This window comes from Callorhinus ursinus, unplaced genomic scaffold (assembly GCF_003265705.2).
Source record: "Callorhinus ursinus isolate GAN/ISIS: 27379988/994484 unplaced genomic scaffold, GSC_fseal_2.0 scaffold38, whole genome shotgun sequence".
Lineage (NCBI taxonomy): Eukaryota > Metazoa > Chordata > Mammalia > Carnivora > Otariidae > Callorhinus > Callorhinus ursinus.
This window is the reverse complement of record NW_027397100.1, coordinates 9,601,468-9,616,344: the sequence shown is the minus strand read 5'-3', so window position 1 is coordinate 9,616,344 and position 14,877 is coordinate 9,601,468. Positions and strand designations below refer to the sequence as shown.

The window sequence follows — 14,877 nt, the reverse complement described above, 5'->3', positions numbered from 1 at the left end:
AAGCATGGCTTGATCGTCATCTTCCTTAAAGCGCCCACCAAAGAACAGAGACACAGTAGGACAGCAGGGAGGTGGCCCTGGTGCTGACCTTTAGAGCAGTCCTGGGACCTCCACAAAGTCATCAGTGCCCCTTCACAGACCAAGGTTTGGGGCCTGACTCAGGCTCTGCCATGACTTCCCCCAGGCTTAGGACATAAATAGGTATGCCAGAGGGACCCTAGGGAAGATGGAGAGGTCTCCCCCTCCCCAGTTGACTCTGAGTAGTGTTCTTGTGAGCTCACAGGCCCCAGGCCTTCCTCCTCGGTCCACACACAGACTCAAATTCCCCTGCAGAATTCCCTTCCCAGAGGTATATTTGGACCTTGATGCAAAGAAAAGTTGATGCATTGTGCAACTGGAAAAACATTATCTCTTACTACTTAATTCTGGTTCCCCTAGAATGGAACTGTGTTTTCAAACTTAAAAGAACATAAGAAGCATCCAGAGACCTTGTGAAGGAAGCAGATTTCTGACCCGGAGCCTAGTAAATAGATTTGGAAGAGGCCCAAGAGTTTTTCTCTGACAATTCTTGTACACTAAAGTCCGAGAACTAGTGTTCTATGATGTTACTCAGGCCCCATAGAGCTGCAGTGCCAATTTTTTTTTTTTTTAATGTAGATTCCACACCCAGAGTGGAGCCCAACATGAGGCTTGAACTCATGACCCTGAGATCAAGACCTGAGCTGGGATCAAGAGTCAGATGTTTAACCAACTAAGCCACCCAGGTGCCACCAAACATTTTTTGGCTGCAAACCACAGTATGAAATTTTACACTGTGACCTAGGACACACTTAAAATCACCTAAATCAGGGGCACCTGGGTAATTCAGTCAGTTAAGCAGCCAACTCTTGATTTTGGCTCATGTCACGATCTTGGGGTCCTGGATAAAGACCTGTGTTGGGCTCTGTGCTCAGGGGGCAGTCTGAGGATTCTCTCTCTGTCCCCCTCTCCAGGGTTGTGAGATCGAGCCACTTGTCGGGCTCTGCTTGAGATTCTTTTCCTCCCCTTCTGCACCTCCCCCTGCTCATGCTCTTGCTCTTTCTCTAAAATACACAAGATCTTAAAAAACAAAACTCATTGTTAAATATAATTTTTAAAAAATTACCTAAAACAAAAATAGGATGAAACAATATTTTTCCCAACCCCAGTGATGCACCTTGATGTGTTCTGCACTTCAAACACTCCCTGGTGCAGATCCACTAAATGAAGGGGTCTCAACCTTCACTGCATATTGGAATCACCAAGGGGGCTTTTATATCTTCTAGGGCCAAAGCCACACCCCTGACCAATTAAATCAGAAACTCAGGGGCACCTGGGTGGCTCAGCCGGTTAAGCATCTGACTCTTGGTCTCGGCTCAGGTCTTGATCTCAGGGTTGTGGGTTGGAGCCCCATGAGGTTTGTAGGTTCAAGCCCCCAAAACCCTGGGAGTTGGGTACAGGCATCAGTAATTTATAAAGCTCCTCAGATGAGTCCAACTTGAAGCCAAGGTCTAGATCAGCATTTTTAAAAATATTTTTTTAAAGATTTTTTTTTAAAGATTTTATTTATTTATTTGACAGAGAGAGACACAGTGAGAGAGGGAACACGAGCAGGGGGAGTGGGAGAGGGAGAAGCAGGCTTCCCATGGAGCAGGGAGCCGGGCATGGGGCTCGATCCCAGGACCCCGGGATCATGACCTGAGCCAAAGGCAGACGCTTAACGACTGAGCCACCCAGGCACCCCAAAGATTTTATTTATTTATTTGAGTGAGAGAGAATGAGAGATAGCACGAGAGGGAAGAGTGTCGGAGGGAGAAGCAGACTCCCTGCCAAGCAGGGAGCCCGATGTGGGACTTGATCCCGGGACTCCAGGATCATGACCTGAGCCGAAGGCAGTCGCTTAACCAACTGAGCCACCCAGGTAATCTCTGCCCAATGTGGGGCTCAAACTCACGACCCTGAGATCAGGAGTCACATGCTCTACCAACTGAGCCAGCCAGGCGCCCCCTAGATCAGTGGTTCTTTTTCTTTAATTATTACTATTATTATTATTATTTATTTATTTGAGAGAAAGAGAGCAGGGGGAGGGGCAGAGGGAGAGAGAGACTCAAGCAGACTCTGCACTGAACACAGAGCTGGACACAGGGTCAATCTCACGACCCTGAGATCATGACCTGAACCAAAACCTTGACAGCCAGGTGCCCCAAGATCAGTGGTTCTTAAAGTGTAGTCCCTAGCATCACCTGCGAGCTTGTTGGAAATGTAAATTCTCAGGCCCCGCCCAAGACCCACCAAATAAGAAATATGGGTGTGTGGCCAGTTCTTTGTTTTAAGCCCTCTAGGTGATTATGATGGCCACCTAGATTTGAGAGCCACTGCTCTATAACCACTGAACTAAACTGATTTCTTGGAACACAAATGGGTTTTAACCTGCAGCTTGACAAATACTGTCCTAAAGAAAAGACTCAGATGAAAGATTAGAAATTAGTACTGGGGAAACTTCTGCCTTTCCTGCAGAACTGACAAATCTCTTCCTTTTTGTTTTTGAAGATTTTTATTTATTTATTTGACAGAGAGAGAGAGACAGTGAGAGAGGGAACACAAGCAGGGGGAGTCGGGGAGGGAGAAGCAGACTTCCCACGGAGCAAGGAGCTCGATGCGGGGCTCGATCCCAGGACCCTGGGATCATGACCTGAGCCGAAGGCAGACGCTTAACGACTGAGCCACCCAGGTGCCCCAAATCTCTTCCTTTTGTGATGAGAGCTGCATTCTGATCTACACCCTTTTGGGGTTGGCTATGGTGAAGCTCAGAGTCATATCTAACCTTAATCCCAGAAATCATGTGTATGTTTATGGATCTTTAATATATATTTTTAAATATTTTTTTTAAAGATTTTATTTATTTATTTGACAGAGAGAGACACAGCGAGAGAGGCAACACAAGTAGGGGGAGTGGGAGAGGGAGAAGCAGGCTCCTGGATGAGCAGGGAGCCCGATGCAGGGCTCGATCCCAGGACCCTGGGATCATGACCTGAGCTGAAGGCAGACACTTAACGACTGAGCCACCCAGGCGCCCCTATATTTTTAAAGATTTTATTTATTTATTTGACAGAGAGAGACACAGAGAGGGAACACAAGCAGGGGGAGAAGGAGAAGCAGGCTTCCTGTGGAGCAGGGAGCCCGATGCGGGGCTCGATCCCAGGACCCTGGGATCATGACCTGAGCCGAAGGCAGACGTTTAACGACTGAGCCACCCAGGAGCCCCTTTAATATTTTTTTAAAGATTTTACTTATTTGAGAGATTGGGAATGCACATGAGCACAAGCAGGCAAGGGGGCAGAGGGAGAGGGAAAAACAGACTCACTGCTGAGCAGGGAGCCCAATATGCCGGGCTTGATCCCGGGACTCTGGGATCATGACCTAAGCGGAAGACAGACGCTTAACCAACTGAGCCACCCAGGTTCCCCTGTTTATGGATCTTTAAAGATCATTATCTGCTTTTTCCTATATTTCCCAGCCAGTTCCTCAAGTATATGTGCCTTCTTAGGAAGGAGCAGTAAGTGCTGGTCACTATGCGGTGTGGCTAAAACAGGCCAGAGAAGGGGTGGGGAGGGGGGCAGCTGAGCACAGAGCACTTACTGTGGCTTCTCAAGCTCACTAGGGCCTGGTTTGCAGCACTCCTGCCCCAATCAGCTCCAGTGCTGTGGTTTCCTGTTTGCAGCCTATACTCAGGCCAGCCTCAAGCCCCAGCCAGCCTCTGGGTGTAATGGGGGATGGTAATGCTGTCCGGAAAGTAGCAGGAGGGGCTGGGGAGAGGTCAACCCAGCGAGTTTCTGAAGGAAGGGGAGGAGAGGCAAAGATGTGCTGCAGGGGGCCCTGGGAGGGAGACTGAGAGCAAAGGACCCTGACAACCCACTATGGTTGGTTAAATTAGGGCAAGCACAGGAGGCCTGTCCTCATTCCTGAGTCTCTCCACCCTAGTCTACCACTGAGTTTGCAATTCCACCATTGTGACACATGGGCCTTTCTTGGGTGTCTGAAGTGAGGAGGACCTCGGCTGGGTTTGAATCCCAGCTTCATAGCTATGTCTACCCAGGCAAATCGTTTCTCCTCCCTAAGCCTCAGTTTCCTCATCTGTAAAATGGGGACAGTGGAACTACAATCCTTCAAACTTCAAACAGGGTTGTTTGAAGACACTTAAAGGGCCTACCATAAACATCAATGTCGCCACTCTTTCAACATCCTTCTCTGCCCCCACTGTGAGGGTCGCAGGGCAGCAACTCAGAGGGAGGCAGGGGCATCAGAGACAGATTCTATCAGCTTTGTGTTATACCTGAGGTGGGAGAAGGCCCATAGGAATGTGCAATGTGACATGTCCCCACCCCTCTTCAGCCTTTGTTTCTCCATCTTCCTCATCTGTACAGTAGAAAGAAGATCAAGGCTGACTTCTAATGAGTTTTCTGGTTTTGACTGGCTGGTGACCCAGAACACAGAGACCTCGTGAACTTGACAACTTTTTACCAAGAGATCAGGACTGTGTTGTGTTTTGGGGAGGGAGGAATCATTGCTGGTCAGGGCAAGGAAATCCTGTGACTATAGTCTATTACAAGACCCAGTGGCCAAAGTGTAGGCTGAGCCTGGATCCCCACTGTGGGCCATTCACACCCACTTTTAGAAATGGGCTTTCATGGCAGCAACATGGTGGTCAATCAGCCAAACTGTCTGACTCCAAGGCCAGGCACTCCAGCCCTTCACTTTTGACCTCCTACCTATACCCCCAAGTCACCTCTTGGCATTTGAGGGACAAGCCAGGGCTCAGCTTACCCACCTTTCCTGGTCTGGCTCTCCCGGATGAGGAAGGCCCCTCCAGAGTTTCCAGGCAGCAACAGCAGTTCTTCAGCTTTCTCCCGGCTCAGGCCCTCATACAGCCACCTGTGGGAGGGACAGAGAGAGGTCAACCTGGGCATGGGTGAGCCAAGACTCTACTCAAACCCCTCCTCCCTCTCTGGGCCTCAGAGTTCCATCTGTACCTTGGTCTCTAAGGGCCCCCCAGCTTTGTCTTGGTCCTGGTTCCAGAGGCCGCAGAGGACAACCTCATGTGGTCAGCCCCAGCCTTTTGTGCCTGGAGACCTCATTCCCAAGTGTGGCCAGGAGGCTGGGGGAAGGTGGGGTGATCACAGACTCCTATCACTGCCCAGCTCCTCTAGCACCCCTATGCTCGCCACTCACCTTTCCGAGAATTGCCTATGTGTGTGTGTGTTTAATTGTAGTAAATATTTTCTTTGAACATTTTAAAGTTTAACTTTGCAGCCAAAAGGCATGCGGGTGAACATGTATTCATTATCAATGAAATCTAACTCCCATTGGAGCTTATTTGTGGGTAGAAATGTTGGAACTAGAATGTTCAAGACATTCTAAAATCTTGGAAATAATCATGCAAGATATCGATCACCGTATGTGCCTCCCAAAGCACAGATCTTCATGACCCATTCCTTGGGGCTTCTCACTGCTGGATTTTTTATTACCCTGGCCCCCTATTTTCCTTTCTCCTTTCACTTAATCCTTCACCTATATGTCCATGAAGGACTTAACTGCAATGGAAAGTTCAGGGTGGTTTTGCAGGAAGTTTTTGGCTTACTAGTCCATCAGCCTTCTAATGTCCCCGGAGTCATGTCTTATGGTCCCCGGGAAAACCTACAGAAGCCAACTCGATGGAAATGGCTGCCTCTCTGTCATCGTGTGAAATTCCACAGTCAAATCCAGATCAGGGTTGAGTCCATTCCAAGAAGATAAATCAGAGAAGCTGTGACCCGCTTGGTGCCAGCAGCAAACTTAGCCTAGTTTTATAGTAAATAAAACAAGTCATTCATATGACTTACAAACATGGAGGAAGCAGACGGAGTGGCAAGGGAAGGGGACTCTTAGAGGTGGCCAGTGTCTCCTTGGCTGAAACTTCAGTGCCACACTGGGGATGCAAAACCTCTGGCCAGCAGGGCCAGGCCAGCCGGCAACACATGGGTGCCAACAACCTCTATGCGAGCTGATTCTGCGAGGTGTCCGCACGTCTTGGGAGCCCTGCACTACTTTCACCAGAGCCAGACATCCCACGCACCTCAGAGAAGGAAGGCCACCCAGTGCCAGAGTCGTACTTTCTCTCAGAACAGAAGAGCGGCCAGCACAGCACACACAGCGTACCTCCTGACTCTGTGTTATGCGGTTTAATCCCACCGAAAGGCAGTTCCCTTCCTTTCTCTCTCATGACATAGAATTTGCTCTGGAGTTGGTTTCTTTTGTCACTCATTCGTGGCGAGCGATGGCATCCCCCGTGTCCTGCCCACTGTGAGGCCCCTCTTAGAAGGGCAGGCTTGCCAAGACATGGGGCGCCACCCCTCCATTTTCTTGCCTCAGGACATTTAGGACACGTATGCAGCTGCTCCCTTTCAGCATTCTCCTCCACTGACTCCCGGACACCCTCCAAAGCCCAGAGGACATCTCTGTGGGGCCTTCCTGAGCCCCCTCTTCTGGGCTCCTGAGTTTCGCAGGCCGACCTGAGAGCTCAGGCTAGCTGTTCACTCTTCCTGAGGGCAGGGCCCAGGCCTGATTCTCCCCTGTCCCGTTTTGCTCAGCACAGGACTGGCCATAAAGAACCACGCTCATGGGAAGAGAAAGCAGGAAGTTACCCTAAGGCAGGGCCTGGGGTGTGAACTCACCCGTGGGAGATTTTGGCCACATGACTGCTGGGGATGCTGTATTCTGTGCCTGAAACTTCTGACATCACCGTCCACCAGTCTCCATCTCTGGGGAGAGAAAGGAGAGGGGAACTGCTCATTTAGGATTCCTGAGGACCTGGCAGGCTGGCTCCTTCCGCCTGCACCGGCCAGTGCTGCTACCTCCTGGGCAGGAAACGGCACGATTCAGGGCCCCCTGCAAGGCCCTGCCTATCCAAGCCTTCTCCCTACAGCTGTGTCAGGCTTCCTAAATCCCACGATTAGGGCCACATGTGAGCTCAGCGCCAAAGGCTATGCTCTTTACTCCCGGAGGGAGGGGCCCCTTCTCTCATGAGTGCATCTTCAGGTGCCAGGGGGAGGAAGCAGAATTCCCCACCCTTCCCCCCCATTAGGACAGGACTTACTCAGAGATGATGGTCAACGGATCCCCCAGTCTCAGTGACAGCTCTGTGTGCTCGCCGACCGGGAAACTGCCCAGGGCCACGGCTGTGGCCCTGCTTCTCTCTGGAGGGAGGGACAGAGATGGTCACCCTCTTGGCTAGTCTTCTCTCCACATGTGAAGTCTAGTGGAGTCTGGGCTTTCTACCATAAACCCCGCCATGAACACCCTGGGGAGCATGTCTGCTGGGATTCCAGGAGGGCTACTCTGGAATCTGAAGCTTTTCCAGTGGCCTCTGCAGAGCCCTACAGATGCCCAGACATCTTTTGGGGTCATTCAGGGAAAGGGTTGGTGTGGCAAGAGGAGTGGGGCTTGGGGCGCCTGGGTGGCTCAGTTGGTTAAGCGACTGCCTTCGGCTCAGGTCATGATCCTGGAGTCCTGGGATCGAGTCCCACATCGGGCTCCCTGCTCGGCGGGGAGTCTGCTTCTCCCTCTGACCCTCCCCCCCTCATGGTCTATCTCATTCTCTCTCTCAAATAAATAAATAAAATCTTAAAAAAAAAAAAAAGGAGTGGGGCTCCTGGCTACAATCGCTTTTTATATGGAGATGTTCAAGATTTTGATAAAAGGATTCTGCTGCTCAGCAAACTTAAAAACTATAGCTCTAAGCAGGTATCAGCACAGATCTCGGAGCTCAGTTTCTAGAAGGCAGTTTCTGGAAGTTCTAATGATGTGGGTACCGAATGGACTAACCTTTAGGGCTGAGGTCCGGGGTACGCATGGGAGGAAGAGGGCTGCTGGAAGGGCCAGTGACATCACAGATGTGGACAGGCTTTGTAACTCTAGAGTGCCATGCATGTGGATAGCATGGCTCTCTCATGGCTTTTGTCCAGAACGACAGGTATAGGTCCGTGCTGCCCCAAGAAAAGGTGGGGTCCCAGGGGCCCACTGTGCCAGGCCTGGCTCAGAGCAGACACCCAACAGGTACATGTGGCCCAGTCAAGTGTCCTGTCCTGGCCACATGCCTGCCATCCTTTACTGAGCAACTGCTGAGTGTCAGGGCCTGACTGGGTGTGTCACTCCGGCCCTCACAAGCCCCTGAGGTAGTCCTCTCTGGTCAGCCCCATCCATCACACAGCGAGGCAACTGAGGTGAGACAGGGCACTGTGCCAGGAGTGGCTCCTATGCCATTCCCTATCCCTCTGCCCATGGGGCACTGTTGGGGTGGGTGACCATTGTGGCTACTCATGGGCCCAGGTTGGGGGGGACTTGGCTAGACAGCAGTAGCACCTCTCCAAAAAGCCCCAGGTCCCTGGGATGCTGACATTCAGAGAGGGAGTCACGGAGCCAGAGGATGCCAAGCTTCCCCTCTCCCCCACACCATCACACCAGGATTGGTCCCAAGGACATGGCGGCCATGAGGACAATTTGAGGTTGGATGGTAGGTGGCAAGCAGCTCCCTCAGCACAGGATGCTCATGCCCTCATCTACCTCAGGGATCAGCCCACCTAGTCTAGCCAGACCTCCTGATACCTGTCTGGGCCTTCTCATCCTAAAAAACCTGCCCTCCGTAGGCTGCTGAGATCCACTTCACCCACATCCCAGTGTCCCTCCCTCTCCTTCCTCTTCATCCCTTTTCAGTAGGGGTCTCTGAAACAAAGGGAAAAGAGACACACTTGTCAGCACATCAGTGCATCAAGCTATGAAAAGCAGTCAAGGTCAGCATGAAAAGTTTATGTCTCATAGATGCTCCTGCAGGAGCCAAGGCCTCAGAGGGTTCTGTGATACCCTCTAGACAGATGTTCCCAGAGATAGGGGAGAGAGAGCAGATGGACAGACAAGGCCCAAGGGGATGGGGCATCGATGGGGCAGACCCAGAGCTGGACACTGTGTGGTATAAGGGCCTATATTCCAGGTGGACATGGGAAGAATGAGGCTGTGATCCTGGAAAGGGACTGGTTCCTATGTGTCCTCCCAGACACATGTGCAGATCTACATGGTGACCCTGGACTGGAGCTCCTCAGAGCCGTCAGCAGCACAGGGCCTGGCCATCCCACAGTGCCGGGAAATGCCTGATGCCTGAATAAACAATGCAAGCCAGTCTTGTGGAAAGCGTCCTCCAACAAGGGTGAAACCAAGTGGCCTGGAAGGACCCCTTCCCCTCCTGGAACCACCCCTTCCCTTCCTGGAAGCCCTGGCATTGTGCCCCTGGTTGCCACTGGGCTGCATATGCTGTCCCTGATTGACCCATCTGCCTGGCTGACTCGCCTGCACATTTCACGCCCTAGATAAAACGTCCCTTCCTTGGTGAAGCCTTCCTGATGAGTCCCTCAGCATACACTCTTAATCAGAGTCCCTTAAAATGCACTGTCACCAAAATTGAACACAATTGTAACAGAGCCTGTATCTGGGGCTTGACTGTCCCTGAAGGCAAGGACTGTGCCTATCTTGTCCATTGCTATGTCCCCCTGGTCCTGGCACAAGGCCTGGTATGGGGTAGAGCCTTAGTAGATTTTGGATGGATGCAAGGCTGATAGAAAAATGACTCATGGAAGGGGCTGCCCCAAATCTGTGTTCCTGCTGGGCTCAGGGGTTGACATACCAAGAGACAGGCCCTTCCTTCCCCCTGCAGACCCTGTAAGAGAGGGAAACGCAGTTCCCCTCAGGTCTCACAGGCAGGGAGAGCCCCCAGAGCACTCTGGCCATGACTCAGAGCAGTCTTGGGGCCGCAGCCTGTGGCTAGATTCAGAGGAAATAAGGGGGAGGTCTGTGTGGTTTCCAGGTCTCTTCCTGCAGGGCCTGGTGGGCCCCCGGCTCCCGGCAGACTGAGTGACTAAAAGGAGGCAGCTGCTTCCCCACCAAGAGAATGACAGTGCCCAGGGTGTTAATGCCTGTGGGAGGCTGGCATTAGAGAGAGGAATGTATTAGGGGCAGGGCCGAGGTAGGCGAGGAGGCCCCAGCCATTGCAGGGGAGTTTCCAGACTGGGGAGAGCTTCTGCCCAAACACAGACATCCAGATATTTGGCTCTACAGTCTCCTGGTTCTGTTTAAGTGTGTGTCCATGTCCTTCCTCCTAAAAGTGCTGCTTGGTTTAGAGTGATTTGTTATCTGTGATGGTTAATTTTGTGTGTCAACATGGCTAGCCCACAGGACCCAGATACTGGGTCAAACACCAGTCTAGAAGTCTAGATGTTGCTGTGAAGATGTTTTTTAAGATGAGATAACAATTTAAGTCAGTAGACTTTGAATAAAGCTAATTACCCTCCATAATGTGGGTGGGCCTCATCCAGTCAGTGGAAGATCTTAAGAGAAAAAGACTGACGTCCTGCAAGGAAGAGGGATTTCCAGACTTGACTCTGGAATTCTGCAGCATTAACTCTTCCTTGGGCCTCTGGCCTGCCAGCCTGCCCAGCAGATTTTAGCCTTGCCAACCCCCACAGTTGCATGAACCAATTTCTTAAAATAAATTCTGTGTCTACACACACACACACACACACACACACACACACCCATGTACACATACCCTATTGGTTCTGTTTCTCCAGAGAACCCTGATGAATACATCATCAAAACCCCAAATCAGGATATGATTTGAGAAAGGATTTGTGGGTCGTTTGGGGGAACAACAAACAAACTGGGCCTATAGTTTCGATATCAAAATAATAGAATTTCTAGGATATTTTGATTTTCTCATTGTCTTAAAAACTGGCATTTTTTAGTTAGGACTATCTTGAAAATCACAGTTGTAGGCTCAGCATAGGCATTATAGGTCCCAATTTTTTCCAACTGCCATAGTTCTAATTTGGCTTCCAGTATTTCACAGGATAAGAAGACATACTTTGGAGCCACACTATCCAGTAGAACTTTCTATGATGAAGGAAATGTTCTATAACTGTGCTGTCCATTAGGTAGCTACTAGCCACATATGGCTACTGAGCACTCAAAATGCGGCTGGTGTGACTGAGGAGCTACAAATTTAACTTAATTTCATTTTAATGAATTTTACTTTGAATTTAAATGGCCACAGATGGCTAGAAGCTATTATAACGGACAGCACAGCTTTGGAGAGCTACCGAACTGGGGTTGGTCTTAAGAGTTGCCAGCTCAATTTCCTAATAAACTGAGGAGGAGGGAAGCCCTCCTGGTCAGCACCTGTCACTCTCCCACATTTTCTAGCTTATCAGTGTTCTGACTGCTGAAATGTAAGCTCCTCCAGAGGAGGGACCCTGCCTGTATGGTTCACGGGGAAGGGCCTGGAATATAGCAGGCGCTCATTGAAACTTGAAGCTGTGCTGGAGTGGCCGGTCAGGAAGGCTCACAGAGGCAGCAATGTCTGGGGCCGTGAAGCCTTACTGTGTCTGGGAAGCCTACCTGCTTGCATGGGCACAGGGCCCGGTTCTTGGACAGAGGGGCTCGAGCTTGAGCTTGGCTGGGTTTTCCCTCTGCTGGGCTGACCTCCCATCGTTCCTCAGCAGAACACTCAGAAGTACATGGCCAAGAGAAATCTGAAAGAGATGCTGCAATGGACACAGAGGCTCTGGTCCCCAGACACCCTCTCCCTCCCCAGCTCAGCCCTGCTGACAAGAGGGAATGATCCCCTTCCCAGCAGGACTAGGCTCCAGCCCCTCCACCAGACTCTGGAGGCTCTCTTCTCTGAAGCTGGACCCTGTTTCTGCTGGTGGGTCTACTTTTCCACGCTGCAGCCATGCTCTGTTCTTTGTTTCTGGGCCTTTACCTGTGTGGGGCCCCTTCCACTGGCTGGACTGCCCTTTCCCCTGGGGGCCTGTCTGGATCCCACCCTTCCCTGGGAAGATTTCTCTGAATCCCCCAGCCATCATTCCTATAATCTACTCAGAACCATTTCCTGACCTGGGATCACACTGGCAGGGGACAATGAGAGGATCCATGACTAGGGTTAGAGGTGGGCAAGGGGGATCTGAGGAGGCTTGGGAGCTGGTGTCCTTACAAGCTAAGGTGACACTGAGCACACTGTTATCGGTGTCACAGGGCAAAGTAAGATGACTGGGAGACTGTACACCACAGTGATGACTTGCAAGGCTTTGGAGGGATTGGCTGTCGAGCCACTTCCCTGCTCTTTGCCTCCATTTCCTCATCTAAAAAATGGGGATACCAATACCCAACATTTGGGTCCAAAAGATGAGGCACGTGAGAAGCTTGGTCAGGGCACATTTTTTTTTTATTGTGCTCTGAATGTCGCTTCACTAGAGGCCACTCCTGGGAGACTTGCCCTTTTTTCTTTTTCTCAGCTCTCTGTTGCATGCCTTCCCAAGGTTGTGGTTGCTTTTTTTTTTTTTTTAAGATTTTATTTTGTAATCTCTACACCCAACATAGGGCTCGAACTCACAACTCTGAGATCCAGAGTCACATGCTCTACTGACTGAGCCAGCGTGCCCGCCTTCCCAAGTTTTAATTATTCATTTATTAGAGTGTTTACTTGTTTAATTTGCCATTATTCCATAGCTCAATGAGGACAAAGACCTACTTTTGTTTGCCTGTTTCCTCAACAATTCATGAGGCACCTGGCCCATAAAAGGCACTCAACACACATTAACTGAATGGACAAAGTGATTATTAGCTCTTTGGACAGGTGTCTTATCCTTAGAATAATTTTCATTTCCAGAGTAATGATAATTTTTTCAAACATTTTATTAAAGTGTTTCAGGGAGGTTGTTTCATTCTTTCAGATGGTTTCATCCTTTTCATGGAGACGAGGAATAATTATACCAGCTTGGTTCCCTGGAGGAGCTCACGGAATGGCACAGGGACATAGCAGGCTCTGGCCTTGCCTTTGAACCCTTCACCATGCATGGGTAAGGATGGGTTTCTGTCATTATCATGGAGAGTTCTGTACTCATAGGGATGGAGCTCCTTAATACAAAACGGGCCCATCTTTAGGAAATGGCTCCTGGCAGCCACTTCCTGCTCAGACTTTAGGATCCTGAAGCCTTGGCAGGCCAAGACAGTATTGCTGCTTCCTTAGGAGATCTCTAATGCCCTCACTGCTAGGGCTCCCCTTCACATTAGGTTTTCAACATCCCTGCTGCTCCCCAGCCTTTCCTTTCCCCTGGGGTATCAGATACAAGCTCTATGCTTAACTGTGCAGACATGAGTCCAGAAAACATCAGGGAGAGATCTCCTGGGTAGCATGAGTGATTCATTCAGACCAACCAGCCTCCAGCTGTGTGACCTCCTCACACAAAGCACATAGCCTCTGTCTCGTCTTTGAATTGGGGATAGTACCAACTCCACTGGGCTGTGGGGAGAATTCGGGGAGCTGACATAGAGTGGGTGCTCAGTAAAGGTTAGTTTCCTTCCCCTCCTTCAGCAAGACAAAGTCGCCACAATCACCAACTGCACTAAATCCAAAGACTTCTTCCTATAGCAGGTGGAGCTGGGAGATGGACCCAAGAGAGGTAGGAGAGCCACACGCAGGCTGGAAGCATCCCCCTTCCCTGACCTCTGCCAGCTCCCTTCACCTGTCCTGGTCAGGGCCAGGCAGCTTCCTGGGGTGAAATGAAGACCACGGGGCATGCAGGCCTGGGAGGTTGTGTTGGTCAAAACTTTAGAAAGAATCTAATTATTAATTGCACACGTATTTGAACAATTTACTGTGTGCCAGGCACTTTCTTGGGGGCCCGGGCTAGTGGGTAGAAGGAAAGAGTAAAGGCCGCTGAGACCAGCACACTGCCTGCTGTTGTTTTTTGATCTTTTCACTGTATCCTGTGAGAGCCTGGCAGCTTTGAAACCCATTCACATACAATGATCAGGGCTCAGAGAGGGCAACCTCGTGCTCACTCTCACGCAGCTGGTTAGTGCAGAGCTGGGTCTACAAATCCACGTCTTTTGTGTTTTTGTGCTTCTGAAGCTATTTTTTAGAGGTGAAAGTAAGAGCGATGCATTTGGATTGAGCTAAAGGGAGACCTCTCTCTCAACTGAGAAACATCACCCCTCTGAGAAGAACTGTAGACTCTAAGCCGAAAATGCCTTCAGAGATTATAATTCAGACTCCTCTCATTCACTGATGTTGGAAGGCTGGAGCCCAGAGGGGGCCCCAAAGTCCCACAAGCATGCTGGTGACCGAGATGGGACCAGAACAGGCATGAAGACAAGCTGGCAGGCATAATGTAATTCTTGGGGTGGGGGGGCAAAGGCGGAATGGGGGAGCCTGGGTTCCTTCGGGGACCCTCAAAACTACCCTCTTACATTGTCAACAGAACAACTTATTTTCCTGGAACTTGTCCCCCCACTGTAAGCCCACTCCCACCCTCTGAGGGGACCATCCTTCCTCACAGTCCTGGGGCCATCAGAAAACAAAAGCAAATGTACTTACTTGGTTTCCTGTCATCAAAGCTTGGGGCGGGGGCTCAGCTTAGATGCATGCTTTGGCTGGAGAGGTTAGGGCTTTGGAAGGCCCTTCGGAACATCTGCCGAAGTCCTTTGTCCTAGGACACCCAGAATCCTCTCAGCCTGGGAGACTCTTCAGGGAGATGTTCTTGGTATCCCTTTGTGTGGCTCTGCATCTGCTGTGGTCAGCAGTTTGTAGACCTGGGATGGAACAGGGGACTGGTGCTTCTTAGGGACCCCCCCACCCTGGACAGCCCTCCCAAGCACAGCCAGTCCAGGGAAGAAGGCCCAGGGCTCTTTGAGCTTTGTCATAGGGTCCTTGGGGCTCCCAGCTAACATCTGCAGCCTCTGTGGTTCTCACAACCACCCATTTCCTCTGACGGCATC

General features: G+C 50.6%; 1 protein-coding gene and 1 non-coding gene across 5 annotated transcripts in view; both read right to left on the bottom strand.

Annotated features, from left to right (window-relative positions):
• SLA2 (Src like adaptor 2) overlaps positions 1 to 14,877 on the bottom strand; it is a 23,756-nt gene extending 8,879 nt beyond the window's left edge. The window contains exons 1-5 of one of the 4 annotated variants that reach the window (XM_025875756.2): positions 14,477 to 14,877; positions 11,497 to 11,630; positions 7,151 to 7,250; positions 6,729 to 6,815; positions 4,847 to 4,950 (exon numbers count right to left, since the gene is read on the bottom strand). In XM_025875756.2, the coding sequence (XP_025731541.1) occupies positions 4,847 to 4,950; positions 6,729 to 6,815; positions 7,151 to 7,250; positions 11,497 to 11,587 (382 nt within the window). In that variant the 5' untranslated portion in view covers positions 11,588 to 11,630; positions 14,477 to 14,877. Of the gene's footprint in view, positions 1 to 4,846; positions 4,951 to 6,728; positions 6,816 to 7,150; positions 7,251 to 11,496; positions 11,643 to 14,476 lie in introns of all 4 variants that reach the window. The other 3 variants (XM_025875755.2, XM_025875754.2, XM_025875753.2) reach the window with 3 other exon arrangements.
• Positions 1,948 to 2,020, bottom strand: TRNAR-CCU (transfer RNA arginine (anticodon CCU)). The gene has a single exon. It is a non-coding gene; the product is annotated as a tRNA-Arg (tRNA).